At 55.8% G+C, this 18,762-nt stretch overlaps 3 protein-coding genes across 3 annotated transcripts in view; 2 read left to right on the plus strand and 1 right to left on the minus strand.

Moving 5' to 3' along the window:
- Positions 1-7,175, minus strand: part of GUITHDRAFT_162401 (hypothetical protein) — a gene marked incomplete at its 5' end in the record, with an annotated part of 10,807 nt that extends 3,632 nt beyond the window's left edge. The window contains 12 exons of the mRNA XM_005835512.1: positions 166-239; positions 584-697; positions 800-883; positions 1,459-1,535; positions 1,714-1,801; positions 1,950-2,038; positions 2,416-2,464; positions 2,544-2,687; positions 2,938-3,099; positions 3,178-3,279; positions 3,318-7,080; positions 7,102-7,175. Of these exons, the coding sequence (XP_005835569.1) occupies positions 166-239; positions 584-697; positions 800-883; positions 1,459-1,535; positions 1,714-1,801; positions 1,950-2,038; positions 2,416-2,464; positions 2,544-2,687; positions 2,938-3,099; positions 3,178-3,279; positions 3,318-7,080; positions 7,102-7,175 (4,820 nt within the window). The remainder of the gene's footprint in view (positions 1-165; positions 240-583; positions 698-799; positions 884-1,458; positions 1,536-1,713; positions 1,802-1,949; positions 2,039-2,415; positions 2,465-2,543; positions 2,688-2,937; positions 3,100-3,177; positions 3,280-3,317; positions 7,081-7,101) is intronic.
- Positions 7,176-12,124: 4,949 nt separating this feature from the next.
- On the plus strand, positions 12,125-13,133 carry GUITHDRAFT_151795 (hypothetical protein). The gene is made up of 5 exons (XM_005835513.1): positions 12,125-12,179; positions 12,227-12,271; positions 12,316-12,711; positions 12,757-12,872; positions 12,917-13,133. The coding sequence occupies exons 1-5, from the start codon at positions 12,159-12,161 to the stop codon at positions 12,972-12,974; spliced, it is 636 nt and encodes a 211-aa protein (XP_005835570.1). The 5' UTR covers positions 12,125-12,158; the 3' UTR covers positions 12,975-13,133.
- Positions 13,134-14,044: 911 nt separating this feature from the next.
- On the plus strand, positions 14,045-18,732 carry GUITHDRAFT_162403 (hypothetical protein; the record flags this gene model as incomplete). The annotated part of the gene is made up of 12 exons (XM_005835514.1): positions 14,045-15,523; positions 15,731-16,183; positions 16,410-16,559; positions 16,716-17,120; positions 17,192-17,647; positions 17,689-17,730; positions 17,817-17,855; positions 17,904-17,922; positions 18,015-18,358; positions 18,402-18,474; positions 18,526-18,667; positions 18,720-18,732. Coding segments are annotated over 12 exons (3,615 nt in total), but the record flags the coding sequence as incomplete, so codon positions are not given.
- Positions 18,733-18,762: the final 30 nt, after the last annotated feature.

Genomic DNA, 18,762 nt, shown 5'->3' on the forward strand with positions numbered 1-18,762 from the left:
CATTTCCCTCTCCCTCTCCCTCTCCTACTACATTCCCTGCCTCCCTGTTCTTCGAAGCATCGCGTTCGGCCCCCATTCGACTACCCCCACCCCCTCAAATTGATCATGACCCATGTGACAGAAAGAGAAAACTATAGGACAGTACCCCATCATTGCGCACCCTACCCCCGTTTGTAACCCACCCTAAATTGCGATGATGCTGCGGCAGTCGGGTGGTGGAGGAGCAGGCAGAGAGACAACTAGGACAGGACAGGACAGGACAGGACAGGACAGGACAGGACAGGACAGGACAGGACAGGACAGGACAGGACAGGAGGGGAGGGGAGGGGAGGGGAGGGGAGAGGAGAGGAGAGGAAAAGATGCAGGCAGGTAGGCAGTAGGATCAAAATCAAAGTTATTATTCTTCTTGTTTAAACTCGTTGAGAGATCCCCATGAATGCCCTACACGAACCTGAAGAGACAAATAAGTCCTCCTCGGTCCTCCATCCTCCTCCTTCCCTCCCTCTCCTGCCTCCCTCCTCTCACCCACTAACTCCCTTCTCTTCCTTGTTTACCCTCCTCGCTCCCTCCTCGTCTCGTTTACCTTGACTCGTAGAGGAGGGGAGATGTCGCAGGCGCCTCGCATGCAGTCTGAGAGCTGCTGGGCTACTGTATGTGCCGCTTCCGATCTCACTTCGACGATCACTTCATCGTGAACCTGAACGGTAGACGATCAGTGCAGGAGGTGGGGAGAGGACAGGACAGGACAGGACAGGAGGAGAGGAGGGTAAGGCCCATGTAGAGACGAGACAAGATTAACCTGCATGACAATCTTTGCCTCCTCCTCCTTGAGGTTTGCAGATAGAGCTATGAGCGCTGCTCGGAGGATGTCGCTTGCAGTTCCCTGCTGTCCGTCAGAGCAGGGGAGCAAGAGAATGCTTCTGCCTGCACGACTGTGTTCACGGCTCTTCGCTCAGCTGCTCCTCTGTCTGCCATGTTGGGGGAAGTGATGCCGGGTAGAGCTCTGCAATTTAGTCACTCTCCTCCTCCTGCTCCTCTCCTCCTTCACTCGCTCCCTTCCTCCCTCCTGTCTCCTCCCTCCTCTTCTCTCTGCCTCCTCCTGTCTCTTTCCTCTTTCTCCCCATCATTGTGCGGACGTATCCATCTTTCCTGCATGCAGCAATAATCTCCTGGTAGACCCGAAGCCATTCGATCAGCATCAAGAGACTGCAAGAGGGGAGAGGAGGAGCATGTGAAAGGAGGAGGAGGGGGAGCAAGAAATGGATGAGGGGCAGAGAAGTTGGGAGCACGAGGAGGGGAGACCAGCAGGCACTCTTTGTAGTTCGAGTATGTGGGGAAAAGCGACAGAGAGAAAGAGATAGAGATTGACAGGAAGGAAGGAACATGAACAGGAGCAGGAGCAGGAGAAAGGTTTAGGAATAGCAACAGCAACAGCAAGAGGAGGAGGAGGAGGAGTACCATGATCCATTCGCTGGTCTTATGATAGGTTGCCTTGAAGGCTTGGAGCATCTGATTGGCTTCGGCGGTGCTGACCCCTAAAGAGATTGACGAGCATTGATGAGCAAAGAAAAGTGCGATGATGTCATGAGATGAAGGAGCAGTGGAAAGAGCGACGAGGAGGGAGGAGGAGAGAAGCAGCAGCAGCAGCAGCAGCAGCAGCAGCAGCAGCAGCAGCAGCAGCAGCAGCAGCAGCAGCAGCAGCAGGAAGATTACTGAGGTCTTGAGCAAGGGAGTTCAATCCCATGCCGTAGAGGATGCCGTAACAGACCTTCTTGGCCCTCTGACGCTCCTCCTCACTGACCTTGACACCCCCACGTGAAATTAGCGAGCAGTACAAGTGAGAAATTGAGAAGGAGGAAAGGGGAGGGGAGGGGCGGGGAGGAAGAGGAAGAGGAAGAGGAGCAGATGTTGAAGTGTAGGATGCCGAGCAGCTTCGAGTTCTTGTGTACCTTGTCTGCTGGTACCTTGAGCCACATCGCCGCCATGGCGCAGAAGACGTCGACAGCTCCTGCTTGCTGCCCATGACCCTCGAGTGCCGCTGATGGAGATGATGTAAAGGAAGAGAAAGAAATAATGATTGAGAAAAAGACATGACATGACATGACATGACATGACATGACATGACATGACATGACATGACATGACATGACATGACATGACATGACATGACATGACATGACATGACATGACATGACATGACATGCAAAAGAACAAATGAGCACATCTATTGAGTTGAGGGAATCAGCAACAGAACAAAGACAGTATCTATAGAGGAGAAGTAATGGGAGACTACTTTTACAACGAGACTCTGAACTGAAGACGCGAGAAGGAGCAGCAGCAGCAGCAGCAGCAGCAGCAGCAGCAGCAGCAGCAGCAGCAGCAGGATAGAGATCGTTCTTGCACAAGTATCCTTACCTGCAAGCCTCATATCCTTCGACAAGTGAGCGATGATCCTCAACTCTAACTGAGATCCTCTTAGCTCCTCTCCTCCTCTCCTCCTCTCCTCCTCTCCTCCTCTCCTCCTCTCCTCCTCTCCTCCTCACCTGACTGAAATCAGCGCTCATCAGCACACATCCTTCCCTCGCAACGATCGCGTCTCGTGCGCTCCTCTCCCTCCTCCTCTTGGGCAGGCACTGCAGGTTGGGACTTCTGGTTGCGATCCTCCCAGTCCCGCAAGCATCCTGCACCTGCAAGCAGTGGACGGAGGAGGAAACGACGAAGCTGTGGAGAGGGAGCAGGTGAGAGTGGAGGAGCGAGGAGACTCTCCGGTGCTCCAGGATGAGTCTAGCACACTGAGAGGCCCCTCGGGTTCCCCTCCCCTCCCCCCCCCCCCCCTTCCCCCTCCTCCTCCTTCGCCAGCTCCTCCAGGAAGGAAGAGGAGAGCGCTGCTGCGAGCTGCTTGACGTTAGTCCAGGTGCAGCCATGTGGAGGGGCCACGTGAAGGGAGCGGAAGAGAAAGTTGGCGATGGAGGTTGAGGAGCGGAGGTCGACCTCTCTGCCCTGCGCCACTGACTTCATCTCCTCCTCCAGACTGGTCAGCTCCTCCCTCAGCTCCTTCTCCTGCCCCTTGATCTCCTCCAAGTCTACTCGCATCCCCTCCTGCCATTTTGCTCAGTCTGCTACAACTTCGCCTCGCCTCGCCTCCCCTCTCCTCTTCTCTCCTCTCCTTGATCTCACCTCTTCCATTGCCGTCAGAACCATACACGTTTTCATCTCCATCTCGTTGAAATATTCAAACATCCCCTGCAATCTCAGCAACCTTCGCAGCTTCTTCATCTCCTGCTGTCCACGTCATCTCTCCTCCACCACCACCTCACCCTCCTCTTCCTTCCCAAACGTTCCCCATCCTCTTCTTCTACCCGTACCTTGCCCAACGTCGCAGCCTCATAACACGCTCTCATAAATGAAGAGGAGGTGGCGGAGGAGGAGGAGGAGGTAACGGTCTTGAGTTGAGGGAGGGAGGGGCAGCCTGCCTCTCGCAGCAGGAAGGAAGCGAGCGACGGGTCTTCGACAGGTCCAAGGACGGGGAGGCGATGAGCACGGAGAGACCGGATGTTCTTCTTCGCGTCCCTCATGACTTTCTTGATCCTCCTGCTTTGCATCATCCTCCCCATCCACTTCTTGGCCTCGCCTGCCCCCTCCTGCTCCGGTTGAAGTGGGAGGTAGAACACTTGCCCTTGCAGCCCCTCCGCTTCCTGCCTCTCCTTTCCCTTTCCTCCAGTCTCCTCCTCTCCTCCCCTCTTCTCATCCTCCTCCTCCTCCATGAAGCTGAAAGCCAATCCAGCAAGACCTCCTGACCGCCAAGATTGCTGCTTCACTCGCAGATAATCACAGCAGACCACAAGGGTAGTCCTGAAGCTCCCTGCCTCTCTCCCCTCCTCTCCCTCCTCTTCCTCCTCCATTCCAATCTCTCGATGCTCTGCAAGTCTTCTGCAAAGTTTCTCTGCGGCTGCTTCATCCGTCAGGTCTTGGAACCACGTGCAGCCCTGCTCCTTCACCTCCATCTCCTCCTCACCATCATCCTCCTGCTCACGATGGCACATCCTCCTTGCCTCCTCCACCAGTCGACTTGCGATCCTCCTCTCCTCCTCTCCCTCCTCCTCTCGCGTCTCTGACCGGAAGGGCATCGAAGAGCTCACCACTCTCGCCACTCGCCCGACCGCAGCAGCTCCAAGCGCCTTGAGCGAGCCGATTCCTTCCTCCACCAGCCCGCGGGCCCACCAGCTCTTCATGGAGGGGCAGCGGAGGAGGAGGAGCACGTCTGAGCTCACGCTCGCTCGCATCCTCTCCTGCAGCTCTGCCGTCAGCACCTGCAGCTGCCACCAGCGCAGGCGCGCGCAGAAGGAGGAGACGGTCCCGGCGAAGGCTGCTGCCTCCTCCTGCAGCTGCTGCACCCGCCCCCGGGGAACGTGAAACTTAAGGGCAACGTCGGGGATCTTTCGCTCGAGGAGAAGGTCGCGGAGGATGAGGGCACAGAAGAAACGTGAGTGAATTTGTAGAGCTCTCTGCCAGCAGGAGGACGAGGACGAGGACGAGGACGAGGAGGAAACTCCATGAAGCCTCGCGCGCATGAGGAAGCGTTCTTGCACGCCGACACGCTCAGCGATGCGGCGACAGGGAGGGGGGAGGGACTGGAAGATGTCGAAGAGGTGGGGCCAGGGGACGGAGAGGTCGGAGAGAGGAGAGACGAGGAAGAGGAGATGAAGGTCGTCCTCCATCGCCAACGAGCTCATCGCCTCCTTCAGGTCCTCCTGCACCATCGCCGCGTCCTCTGGTGACATCCCGCTCCTCACCGCTGCCTTCCCCAGATGCGTGCAGAAGAAGATGACCTCCCCTGCCCTCGTCCCCTGCCGCCGGGACATGTTGGAGGCGAAGAGCCAGCGAAGAGCCTCCTGCATCATCTGACGCAAACAGACGTCCTCCTCGTCTTCCTGCTGCTGCTCCTGCTCCTGCTCCTGCTGCTGCTGCTGCTGCTCCTCCTCCTCCTCCTCGTCCTCGTTGTTGTTGGCTTGTTTTTCCTCGCGCTCCTTGTCGTCTTTTCCTTTCCTCTCCACCAAACTCTCAATCATCACCCTCCTATCCCTCGCACTCTCCTCCTGCTCCCCCGCCCGCTCTCCCGCGGCTCGATCCCTCCTCCTCTCATGAACCAGCTGGGAGTAGAGGAACGACTTTCTGAGGAACCGCATCACCTCCTCCTCCTCCCTCACCAGCTCGTTGTCCAGCGCCTCCAGGATGGCCCGACGGAGGCCGGACAGAGCAAGCGGCCTCCGCCTCCCCCACATCTCCCGATCCACCAGCCTGCTGCAAACAGGAGGCAGCTTCCCGGCCAGCAGCGCCCGCACACGACCTGCGTCTTTCCTCTCGCACACCACGAAGCTCTCCCCTGCTCCTCCGGCTCCTCCTCCTCTTCCCGCTCGCCCTGCCCGCCCTGCCATCTGCCGGTAGCGGTTGACGTCAAGGAAGTCGCAGCCGATGAAGGGAGAGCGGAAGATGACGCGATCGGCCGGCAGGTTCACTCCAGCTGCTAGAGTAGAAGTACACATGAGAATACTCACGTCTCCTCCTCGGAACGCGCTCTCCACCACCATCCGCTCCTCCACCGTCATCCCAGCATGATGAAACGCAACCCCAGCACGAATCGTCTGCTGCAGCACCTGGTCCACTCCTCCTGCCGAGTTCCTCAGAGCCTCTAGCATGCTCTCCCTCTTCGCCCTCTTCCTCTTCTCCTCCTCCCCTCCCTCCTCCCCTTCCTGCCTGTCTCCCTGCAGGTTGTCCGCCACGAACTTGGCGCACATCTCAGCTGACCTCCTCGTGGAACAGAACACAAGAGCCGTCTGTGACTGCGCGAGCGCTTCCTCGCACAGCATCACGATCCCATCCCGATCAACGTGTCTGCCTCCCTGAAGCTCCCGCACAACCTTCCCGCCCTTGTCCTCCACCTTCAGCTCCACAACCACGTGCTCTAGGAGCGGCACAGGACGGAAGTCGCTGACGTACAGCTCCGCCTCCAGCCACATCGCAAGCTCCTCCATGTTGGCGACCGTGGCAGACAGGCAAATGATCTGGACGGTAGAGGACAGGGAGAAGAGCACCTTCGTCAGCAGGATCTCCACCAGACATCCCCTCCCAACGTCCCCCAGCATCTGAGCCTCGTCCACCACCACCGCCCCCAGCTCCTCCCCCTTCTTCTCCACAAGCAGCTGGTTCACGATCGAAGACGCCTTCTCGATGGTGCAGATTGACAGCTCGACCAGGTCGGCGTGGGACCTGGTAAGGAGCTGGGCCCCGCGGCAGTAGCCCTCCACCCGGACCTCCTCCCCTTGCAGAAGCTCGCGGAAGTACTCCACCTTCTCGAGCACCAGGCTGACGTAGGGGACCACGAACAAGACTCTTCTCTTCGTCAGCAGCAGGCAGCGGATGGTCAGGATCTCCGCTACCAGCGTCTTCCCGCCGCTGGTGGGAGCAGAGTACACCAAGTTGGTGCGACGAGACAGCGCCGAGGTGGAGACAAGACAGTGAACCTGCCACTCATACAGCTCGCGCATCCCCAGCTCCACGTAGGCCTGCCGAACTCCAGCTGGGATCTCCCACGCTCTCAGCCAGGACTGGGATAGCTCCTCGTCCTCCAGTGCAGAGCTGCTGCCGTTGGTCGAGGTAGACAGCGCCTCGTCGTTGTTCTCCTTGCCCCCCTCCTCCTTCTCCTCCCTTTTGCACCCTCCGTCTCTCCTCAGATTCAGAAGCGTAGGAGGCGACGATGCGCATATCAAGGATGAGAACCGATACTGAGAGAAGCAGTCGACACTGCTATCACTGTCCTCCTGCTCCCGGTCCGTCATAGTCTTGTCGGTCCGCTCCTCCTCTCCCTCCTGCATCTCCATCTCTTCAAACTTCGGATGCTCGAAGTCGATCTTGATGTTCAGTCGCTGACTGCTGATCGGATTCTCGTTCCTGTTCTCTCTGTCTGCTTCCTCGTTGTTCGATGCTCCGCACAGGCCCTCAGCCTCTGCGCCTGCTCGCTTCTTGCGAGGGTGGAGGGCATCTCGAGGAGAGTCTTCTGTGGGAGAGGAGCTGTGAAGTTTTCTGATCATCAATTATTATCACTTGTTGTTGAGCTGTGAGCATTGGCCGTATGTTGCCATGATCCTACCATCTCCTCGTATTCTTGGGAGACTCATCTCTTCTTTGCTGTCTTGGGGTGAATGTATCTGTTCTCTCTGCTGTTGAGCTCTGCTTGTATTCCTTGTTACGTGTCAGCTTCTCCACTTGTCTCGATGATGACTGTCTGTGTTTGTGCTCTAGTCTTCTCTCCTTGTTCCCTTCTCCTCACATCAAGTCCCTCCCACTGGAGGTACACTTCTGATGGTCACAATGGAATTATCGGTAGGGGTATCCCTTTGTCCTCATCTTACAACGTTTCAAATTATTCTTATAGTAAAATAGCTCAACTTTATTTTAAAAAACTTATAGATACCCATGGTGAAAATAAACTTTACAACGGTACCATTCGCTTAGAGAGGCTGGGGGTTTCCCACGCCTTTTTGAACCCTACTGCTGTCAAATTCAGTTTACACGCCTTCGCACTCACTCTTGTACGTATGTTCTGTATTCGGATTTTCAGTGGCAGAGGAAGGAGAGAGAATGACAATGAAGAACGAAGATGACATGATATCGGAAGACGTGGAGTATCTCCGATCTCAGCAGATTGAGCACAAATGCATAAACTACACTGGAATTGAGTTATCATGGTTTTCATTCGCGGACTTTAGCTCATCCCTTCGGCTTTGTGTGATTATTCAAGAAAAAAACGAGAAAGAACACAAGAAAGAACAAGAAAGAACAAGATCTGCTCATGTCCTGGCGGTCTCCTCGCTGACTGGACGCGATTAGAAGAATCAGCAACAACCATCGGCCGCTGCCTCAAAGGGCTAGATGCTCGGTTGACCTGAAGTTTGATGATTCTTAGTTGACGTGCTCTCGATCCGGGTGCATGTATCCTTCCTCTTGCTATCATCTGCATGCTCTCCCTCTCAGTGTCTGAAACTATTTCTTGAACGAGTTGTCGCTGCTTGCGTAGTTTGTCCAGAAAAGGAAGGGACTTTGTCTTGCGCGATCTATTCCAATAGATATCCCTTTCTCAACAGCCTGCAAGGGTCCATGCAACTCTTTTAGACATGCAAGCTTCCCTTCTGACCTTGGCCAGGGCTTCCTCACAAAATCTCTTGACTTGAAAAGGAGGCGAGAATCCTTTTCACTGCCGACCGTGTTTGCCCCAGGTCACGAATTTGATGGGGTCGACTTCAATGTTGAGTGCTATGAAAGATAGACTGAGCCTGTGCGGTGCAGGCGATCATGGCGTCGACCAGGAAAGGATCATCTGCTGTCACAACACTGTAGAGGAAGAGGAACGAGTTGTTCGAGCATGTCATCCATTAAGAATCGTGTCTCCCAGGAGTCTGGCCATGACGACCAGGTAAGATCCTGAAACGATCGCCATCTTCTCGGCGTATATACGCTGACGTATTGACACGTTTGAACCTACGGCAGGCCATTGCCTTGCACTGTAAAAGTACTATATAAATTTGTATAACGGTAATGAATCCTTTGTACCCTTTACAATGTGTGGTACTGATTTGAATTTGAGATACTCAGGGATGCTCTAAGAGGATCCTAGAATAAAATACATAAATTATTTTATAATACCTGATCGATACGTCATTTACTGCTTAAAAGGTACAAACTCTAAGCTATCTCAATTTACAAGTCCTAGGATGTATATGTATCTCGTAGAAATTCCAAAGAAGTCCGGTTTGGTAGCTTGGTGAAGTCCTAGATGCCTATGACCTTTGTCCTAGTCTTCCTACCACCCGCCTAGAGCCCCTTCGTCGCTCCCTAGGAACCTTCTTATAGGGTAATTTTTATTATCAATTTTTACAATGGAGACCTAGGACCCTAGAACCTGATCTACGAAAACAAGCCTTAGATAGGTGATAGTGAGTATAGGACCGTGAGCTAGGGCCTCCTGCTATCTGAATAGAGGCCACTCGATGTCGATAAGTTGACCCACTGCTTGTATCCAGTACCCCAATTTTGGACATGATGTAGAGGGGTATTAATGGTTAACAAAGGGGTGATAGGATTGTTGCGTGGGGTCAACGAAGCAAAGGTACAGGGCAAACCTGATCCTTCAAGATTTCCCGGCGGGGGTGGGGTAGTCACAGGGGGTTGTTCATAGATCCATCAGAAGGTCAAGAAGGGTAGTGGTAGTGACCCATGTGGGAAGCTACCCCCCGATAACGGTCTCCTAATTGGTGGAGTGTACTAGACAGGGTGGTCAGGGGCGCAAAACAGACCTTACGGTCAATGTCAGGGTAGGTGGTACAGAGATTTTGAGATATGCTGGGTGATCAAGAGTGAATTTTGGGGGTAGGGGTGGATGTGAACCTGATGAAAGAGGTAGATCAAGGGGATGGGGTGGTGAGGATTTGATCAAGTTTGAGGGATTAGTGGTAACTAAACTTCTAGTGGTACTGAAATATGGGGTACTGGGGGTCCTTTCAGTGTCTTGGCTGACTACTGCACCCCTCGTAGAGAAATCAGTCTCTCCGTTGCGGATCCCCCTACCCCTCCCTCACCCTCATGTCGCCCCCAACGCGGGCAATGCCACAAAGTTATCGTGGCCCCTTGCCGCTGCTCATGACGATGCAGACTGAGAGGAGAACCTGTTAGGCCATACCAGTATACTTGATGCTGTGCTGGGCGATGCTGATCCAATGCACGTCCTCTCCTCCCATGTGTCCTGTAGGAGCTCGGATACATTCTGGGACTCTAGCTTTTGACCTAACGGAAGGGAACCGAAGAGACCTGGCAGCTCTCAGGAGCTGTGTCGTCCCGCCGGTTACTTTTAGTTGCTCCAGTTGCGTTTTCAACTAGCAAGTAGAAGTTGAAGAGAGGATCCTATCGTGCCTTAGAGCCCTTGCTTGTGAGGCATGGCGTTGCGAGCGGTTAACAAAACCATACATCCCATTCTGATGAACAAAAAGATGTGACAGACTGCTTGCCTGTGTTCTTATCATGATTTACCATCTTGAGTGTTCCTCAACTATCAGTTTAAGCTGATAGGTCTCATTGCACGCTCAGCGAACAGGAGGTTTCGAGGGAGTTGTTCTTAGTGTTTGTTTGCAACATGTATGTTTCATGGCATGCGTAGCAGCGACTAGAAAGCTTCTCGCGCCTCTTCTGCTGGCGGTTCGATTTCTTTGACATTGTCCCATAAGTGTATCAAGCCGCCTTTGTGATCACGCCCTTGCTGCCATTTTTTGAATTCTGTTTTTGGCGCGAAACTCCCACCAGGAGGCAGTGGCAGTCAGATATTTCGTTTGTCCTCGCAGCTTTGATGTGGCATGCTCCATATCGTCTTGACTGGATGATCTCAGGATCCGTTAGGGGACCTTAAAGCACAGCATGCCCTCGCTGGAGGGCGAAGCCTCGCCAAGGCGATATGACGCAGCTCCTCTGCCGCTGGAAGCTATCCTCACAGAAGCTCCTCCCAGACCGCAACCAGAGAGCGAATCCTCGCCAGAGCCTCCTCCCGTAGCCAACACCTTGAACATCACTGGAGGAAGAGCAAGAGCAAGAGCCGAAGCAAGGTGAACATGCATACACAAAGCCAAAGTTGATTTTGATCGGTGGACTGGTACAGGGCGGCAGCTCAAGCAAAGAATGGAAGAGATATTACTGCAATGACCCAGAAAGAGAGGGACAGTCTCTTGCACGAGGTTGCCACTCACTTTGAGTCCGCAAACAAGTTCTGACGAGTCTCACCTTCAGTATAAGCCCTGGTTCTACACAAGGTTCGCAAAAACAGCCGTTACCCTTCCTCGTCAAATGTCAGTACATTCTTTTCTGCTCTCACTCCTGTTTGTGTCCACTGCGAATCAGGACATTAACACTCTACTCCGCTAGTTGCTTGGAAGACTTGAAGCAACTGTCTGCTGCCTGCGATAAACGACCGATGACGCTTAGACATCGACCAATGGGCATGTCAGCGAAAGGAAGAATTCAGAGCAGAAAGAGATTTGGTTCACAGCAAGGAAAAGATCAAAATGAATCAGTCCAGGAGGTATTTTGTTGTAGTTGAACATGCCTGTTCGAATCTGATCGACGAAATGTAGCTTTGGGCGGGTTGTGACGAATGTGGGAAATGGAGAAGAGTCCCTGAAGGCTTTGTTGTAGACGTGAGCAGAAACGATGTTGAAAACACAAGAAATGGTTTGACCTCCTTTTCCAGTCAAAGACCAAGTTTATATGCAACATGCTAAACGGTCTGAGCTGTGATCAGGTATTACGTACCACGCGAGGTTGTACCCATCAACTGATTCCATGAATGTTCAGCCGGAAGAAGATTGGAAAGAAGACGATGCTTGGTTTGAATACAGCGAAGGAGAAAACCAATGCCCGGTACCTGATGAAAGCGTAAAATCTTGCAGTCTGAACGAGGTTTTGCAAGCAACAGTCTGCAGAGGAGAAATCGGAGGATACACCCCCACATGCTGTGCAAGAGAACAAGGCTCAAGCAGCATCAGATGCCATCGAGGAGAAGAGTTCTGCTGCCGTTGCAGCTTTGATTGAAGGAGATGCCCTCCTCTCGAAGAAGCGAAAGACCTGTAAGATTGTGCTTTGGCTTCCAGCAGCCTGGTTTACCTGCCCGCAGCTCCGGATGTTGAGAATAAGGTCAAGCGACCGGCAACAGCTCCCACTACAGCTGGAGCAGCTGCTGAACAATCTGGTGGACCGGAAGTGAAGAGAGCACGGGCGTTGGAGCCTCTGAGCCCCGAGGATGTCACCAGCGGGACTGCGTATTACAACCCTGGCTCAAGACCCCTTGGCACCAACTTCCAGAACGCAAGAATCGGCGCTCCGCCTGTCTCGAGGCTGGAGGCAGTGATCCAGGTACAGGCGACCCTCCTCGTCCCTCCTGCCTCTGACTATCCTCCGAAAGGTTCTGCATCAGCTCCAGAAACCGACGCACTATGATGTCATCACACGGCAAGCGCTGCGGTTGGGGCTCATTCGCTTCACTGGTCTGAGCGATGGAGCCATGTCGAGGAGCCTCTGACAGTCGCGCGCTCACAGGGTCTCAAGGAACAGCAGGAGAGTCCATGAAGGCTTTTCTCAACAAGGTGCGGGAGGTGCTGGCGAATGTTGGCTTGTTGACTCGCTACCACAGACCATCCGTGAGAACAAGTCCCCCTCCGTTGTCAACCTTGGCAAGGTCAGCCTGCCGCCCATGCAGAGCAGATGCTAACTGGTGGTCAGGGCGTCTATGGCTTGAGAGAGTGGCTTCTACCGTCCTCCAACTCAGCTGCTGCGAGGAACGTCCAGCTGCAGAAGCACATGACTCAGACCCCCGTCAACTTGAACCTCGCGAGCACGTCGACCAACCGAAAGCCGCAGCAGCAGCCAACCTCCGCCCCTCTGCCTGGACAGCTTCCTGCAGCCTCCTCGATCCTGCAGCAAGGGTACAAGAAGCCGGGCTCTGCCCTGGACTCATCGGAGATGGCGAAACTCAAGAGCAAGACGGCTGAGACCTCCTACTCTGCTCCTCAGTCTCCTCCCATCTGTCATCAGTCGCAAGCCGCCACGTCCGAGAACAACACAACACCAGTGCGAACGCATCGCCCGTCCCCTCCTTCACTTCCCTCTATGCAGCTGGTGAGTTGCCGAGAGTCTCGCGTGAGCGACTGAGCTGAGGGGCAGGGAGAGAAGGATCACAAGTGGGGGATCGAGAGCCTCGTGTCCTGGGAAGTGCTGCAGAAGAGTGCGGCGAGCAAGGATCAGACGGACAGCAACCGCATGGAGGCCAAGGGCTCGTCGTGAGTTGATGGTTGCGTTGAAGCTCCTACTAACATGCCTGCAGCAACGAGGAGCACGTGGAGACAAGTGGGCGAGCAGAGATAGGAGCCTTGTTAAATTGAGATTGTTGCTGTTGTCTGGGCGACATTGTACCATAGCGCTGGCCTCGAGTCTGTGTGTAGATTGTGTGTCATAGTTTGTGATGGTGAAGTGTGTGTATGTGTGAAAGCTCTGGGACTGACGTCCTCTCGTTAAAATTCATTGAATTCTTGAGTGCTCATAGACTCATCCCATCACCATCCTCCTTCCTTCTGCCTGGCGTTGTCTTCTCCTGTCCTCTCCTATCCTATCCTATCCTATCCTCCCCTCCCCTCCCCTCCCCTCCCCTCCCCTCCCCTCCCCTCCCCTCCCCTCTCCTCCCCGTACCTGTCTCGTTCTTACTGAGGGCACATGTCAATATCACACCCCCTGTTATCCCAGGGTGTATTGGGAAGTAGGGGGTGGGGTAGTCCATTTTTGAACTGAAATTCGTAAGGAGAGAACAACATGCACTGCCAAAAGCAGCAGATGAAGCAGGAGGAGAAGGTGGTGGTGGTGGTGGAGGAGGAGGAGGAGGAGGATAGGAGGAGGAGCGGGAGGAGGAGGGATAGGAGGAGGAGGAGGAGGAGGAGGAGGAGGAGAGGCAGCAGGAGAAGGAGAAGGAGAAGTAGTAGTAATAGTGGTAGTAGAGGCAGGAAGAGAAGGAGAAGGAGTAGAGGCAGCAGCAGCAGCAGAGGAAGCAGGAGAAGCAGAAGCAGAAGCAGAAGCAGAAGCAGAAGTAGTAGTAGTAGAGGCAGCAGGAGAAGGAGGAGCAGGAGCAGGAGCAGGAGAAGAGGTAGGGAGAATAGCAAAAGCTAGAGGACTACAAGAAGAAAGGGAAACTTTTCCTATTCCCAGACCAACTTGATTCGAGCGCTCAAGTTCGTCGCAGGTCCTTTCGACTTTGAACCTCTCCTTGCGTTCAAAGGGAAACGTTTGTCGAAGCCTTCCTGTTTGACTTGGATGAGAGCCCTTGTTTGAGATCTCCTACCCCCCCCTCCTCTCTCCTCTACCGTTCTTCCTGTCTTTCTCCCTCCCTCCCCTCCTCTCTCCTCTCGCTCTCCACCTTCGCTCCTTCCTCGCATCGCACTCCTCGTCTTGACGGTGGGGCCTCATGAAGGAAGCAAGCTCGCAAGAGGTCAAGCTCAACGCCAACGCCGTCAACCTCCTCCGCGACGTCTATGAAGCCTACTGCGTCACCCAGCAGCAGCGGCCAGGAGGGTCGAAGATCGAGCTCGGCGTAAGAGGATGGGAAACTTTCTGCTCCGACTGCGAGCTCGTGGGAGGCAACCTGACGCTTCCCGCGCTGCGAAAAATCTTTGAGGAGGAGGACAAGGACGGGCGAGGGCTGCTGAGCTTCGAGAGCTTCTTGCGCGCTCTTTCAGCAGTGAGCGACAACATGTTCGAGGACGAGGACGACGCCATGTCGCGTCTCGTGTACTTCAAGGTCATCAAATTTGGGAGATTGACGAGGAGCAGCGGCAGGGAGAAGGAGGAGGGGGAGGAGGAGGACGAGGTATCTTGGGATGACAGTCGCTTCTCCTTCCGCGCAGCTCCGTCGGAGGAGAGCGCGCAGCTACTGAAGCAGCATCTCGAGTGCAGCAAGGAGAGCGCAAAGCTGTCGACACTGGGGCCTCTGCTGGTGGGAGCTTACCTGTACTACAAGGGCTCAAGCCCCCTCCTCTCCCTCCAAGGCATGGTTCAAATCTGCTTCGACCTCGGCATCGTCCCCTCCTTGCTCTCCTACACGCAGGTACAAGCTCGCTTCCGTGCCTTCTGCTCCTCCTCCCCTCCCGAGCCCCAGGGCCTCAACTACGTCGGGATGATGCGATGCCTGCGGGCGTGCGCGGACTCTGCGTTCAGAGGAGACCCGAGCGGGAAGGACTCGACGACGATGCTGGTGGAGCGGATGATCAGCCCGCCGATGCTCTCGCGGGAGGTCGACAAGCCTCGCTCCTACTTCGCCATGGAGAGCCGTAAGGTCGGGGGCCAGCTCGGAGTGAGCCGACAAGATGAGGAAGAGGAGAGGGAGAAGGGGAGGCGCGCGAGAGAAGCTGGGCTGCAGTTGGGGGGCGACAGTGGAAGTAGCGGGCAAGAGGAGGGGGAAGACAAGGAGCTTGAACGAGCTCTGCAACGGCTGGAGGAGGAGCTGAAACGGCAGATGGATGAGCTGGCGAGCAAGTACGCGGAGAAGGAGGTTGGGATCAAGAGACAGCGCGAGGCAGCTCGGAAGCAGCTGGAGGAGGAGTGTGCGATGAAGCTGCTCGAGTCAGAGTCTCGGCTCTACCTCAACCTCTCCAAGTTCCATCCCTCCCAGCAGCTCCTCGACCTCAAGTCCAAGGCCCGCGCCCTCCAGGTGGCCAAACACGCGAGCGCGAGCGAGCGGATTGAGGTGGAGGAGGAGGTGAGGGTGAGGGAGACGGAAGAGCGCGAGAAGTTCCGGGAGAAGGTGAGGATGGAGCACCAGGTGCTGCATGCTCGAGTCAAGATGGAGGTGGAGAAGGCGAAGACTCGGTTCGAGGAGGAGACGCAGAGCCTGCAGGGGGAAACGCTGGCGCTCATGGAGACAGACTTCCAGAGCATGCGACAGAAGGTCTCCTCCTCCCTCTCCTTCTCTCTCGCCCTCTCCCTCCCTTCCTGCACCTCCTTGGTCGTCTTTCTGCTACCTCGGCGTCTTCCTGATCCTCATCTCCCTTCTTCCTCCCACAGCACAACTCTTTCCTTGTCCTCGTCACTTCTCGCTGCCTGCCTGTCTGACTTTCTCTCCTCCCCCTGCTCCGCTCATTTCCCTTCCTCGCAGTATGAAACCAAGCGCGCGGCTCTACAGCAGCTTCACGCGAGGAGCAAGACGTCAGAGGCAAGCAAGTTCGCCTTCCTGTCCGCCATCGCCGAGAAGTCCAAGGGAAGGAAGACAAGCGTTCCTCCTCTCGACCTGCACCTCAAGCTCGACTCGTCCCATGCCAACCAGCTGGACAGCAGCAGAAGGAGAGGAGGAGGAGGAGGAGGAGGCACCCAACGGTCTGCGAGGTCTACTGCCTCTCAGCCTTCTCTTGCTCCGACGACGCCGCGAGCGAGACAGAAGGCAGGAGGAGGAAGGAGAGCGACGGAGATGTTGCAGCGGGTGCTGCGGGAGATCTTTGACAACGTGCTGGAGGCTTTTGTGTTCCTCGACATGGACGGGTCTGACTGCATCCTCCGCTACCAACTCGCACGACAAATGCAGAGGATCGCTCCCCATGTCTCCTTCGAGCAGGTCAAACACCACCAGCTGCTTATCCTCCCCCTCCTCCCTCCTCTCCTCCTTCCCCCCCCTCTCTTCTTTCCTCTCCTCCTTCCCCCCTCTCTCTTCTCTCCTCTCCTCCTTCCCCCCTCTCTCTTCTCTCCTCTCCTCCTTCCCCCCCCCTCTCTTCTCTCCTCTCCTCCTTCCCCCCTCTCCCTTCTCTCCTCTCCTTCCCTTCTTCCCTCTTGCTGATTCTTAGGTTTGCTGGGAGCAGGTGATGGTGGAGGTGGACGGCAAGAGCAGCAACAACAGCATCCCCCTGCTCAAGTTCGTGCAGCACTTCTCATGGCCTGACGGCATCGCCGACAGACAGCGAGAGTACGAGAAGCTGAAGCTCAACCGCAGAGAGGTAACACGAAGAGAAGATGAAAACATACTCAATACTCGATCATAAAAACATCATCATCATCATCATCATCATCATCATCATCATCATCATGAAATCAACATCGCCATCATCATCTCCAAATTCTTCACTTTCATCGCCTCTGATCATCTGCTGCAGGTCCTCGCAAAGTTTGAGAGGTGGAGGAGGAGCAAGCTCGACGAGGTCACCAACGCGTTCGTTGCCAAGAAGCCGGCGGGGACGGTAGAGGCGAAGAGAGCAGAGAGCAAGACGATCATGGCGACGTCCCCTCGTCCTCCTCCCTCCTGCGTCGACGACTCCTCGGTGAGCAGCTGCAAGGTCCCCGATCTCTCCTCCTCCTCCTCCGCCTTCCGTGCCAAGTCAGCTCCTCGCGAGAGGCCCTCGCAGAGCAAGCTTGACCGGCTGGTGAGAGGGGAGGAGGTGTCGCGGAGAGGAGCTCGCGGGGCCCACGACGGGGACGGGGGAGAGACAAGGAGGAAGGCATGGGTGTCCGATGCTGTTCGAGATGCGGAGGTAAAGAAGCTGGAGAGAGAAAAGAGGAAGGTAACCCTCATCGCCATTCGTTCTTTACCACCCTCCTCCTCCTCCTCCTCCTCCTCTCATTCTTGTCGTAGCTTGCAGTACAGCTCCTCGATGCCGAGAGAAAGCTTGCTCTCGCCAGCTCGGCAGCAGCAGCGGAGGGGGATGAAGCGAAGGGCTCGCTATCCTCGTCTCGTCGACACAGCTCGAGGGCACAGGCAAGGTCTCCTCCTCCCTTCGTGGGCCCCAAGGGAGCGTACAAGGAGGAGAAGAGCGTCGCGATGTTCGAGGAGGGAGCCGCCAATTTCGTCGTGTCTAAGACGGGCCTGTGGGCTCCTGTGCCCCGCGGCGCTGCGGAGAAGAGCAACGAGGAGGATTCGAAGATGCCGCGGCCGGGGGATGGGGAGGAGAGAGAAGCAGCAGGCATGAAGGAGGTCAGGCCGCAGCAGGGGGTAGGAGGCGGCGCTGGGGAGGAGAGGCAGACGGCCTCGCATCCTCCGCTGGCTGCCTTGGCGTCGAGGCAGGACGACTGGCTGGACACGTGCATCCAGGTGCGAGCGAGAGGAGGGAGGAGACGATGACGTCCTTGCAGATGATCAGCGGGTTTGTGGGTCAAGATCTCGAGAAGCGAGAGGTGAGAGAGGAGGAGAGGAAGGACGGAGGAGGAGGAGGAGGAGGAGGAGGAGGAGGAGGAGGAGGTGTCGTTCTGAATACTATCAGGCCTCTCAAACGGAAGAGAGGTATCACTCGCTCGCTCAGGTTCCTTCTCCTCCCCTCTCGTGCTTGTCCGCTGACTTGAATATCAAGATAAGACCAGAAGGACAAGGTGGCCCTGCACCACCGTTTCCTCCTTTCCCCCCTCCTCTCTCCTCTCTTCCTCCCTCCCTCTTATCCGGGTCCCTCACGTAGCTCACGTAGGAAGAGTATCCGGCAGCTTGGAGGAGGCCATCAGCTTCGCTTCCGACCAGTCTCCCTCCCACCTTCTGGCCGATCATCCCACCAGGAGCCTCGTCGACCCCACATGGAGCCCTCTCGAGCTCGACCAGTCCGCTCCTCCTCGTCCTCGCCCTGTTGAGATGGATACTTCCGCCCACTGGGACATCAGCCCGGGTTCGGGCGACATGCGCGCCTCCTCGTCGCTTCCCTCGCGCTTCCAGGCTGCCGTGGCGGAGCAGGAGGAGGAGGATCAAGTGCCTGTGGCGAGCCTAGAGGAAGACTTCAACGGCTACCAGGAGCTCACAATTACCGACGTGCTTGGAGAGGTAGGGAAGGAGGAGGAGGACGGGAGGTGACGAGGTGAGGCAGAGGAGGAAGGAGCAGATGCTTCCTTGGAGCCTGGACGTGGCCATGCGAGCGACCATTCAGGAGATGTCAGGAGGTGAAGCAGCTGAGCCACTGAGCCGCTTCCTCGAGGTGACGAGCCGCGCAGACCTGGAGCAGGCGGAAGACGCGAGGGAGCAGGACAAGCCCCACGGGCACAACCGACAGCAAGTCGCTGCTCGTGCGGGGAAGGAGGAGGAAACCGCAAGCCACATCGCGAGGAAGCAGGCATGGTTCAAGAAGAAGCTGGTGCCTCGCTCCTCTCCCGCCCCTCCCTCGCGTCCCTCACGTCGCTTGCAGATGGCTGACTCGTCGGAGAGCGAGGACGAGGACCGCGAGAAGCATC

The sequence above is a fragment of the Guillardia theta genome (assembly GCF_000315625.1).
Source record: "Guillardia theta CCMP2712 unplaced genomic scaffold GUITHscaffold_21, whole genome shotgun sequence".
Lineage (NCBI taxonomy): Eukaryota > Cryptophyceae > Pyrenomonadales > Geminigeraceae > Guillardia > Guillardia theta.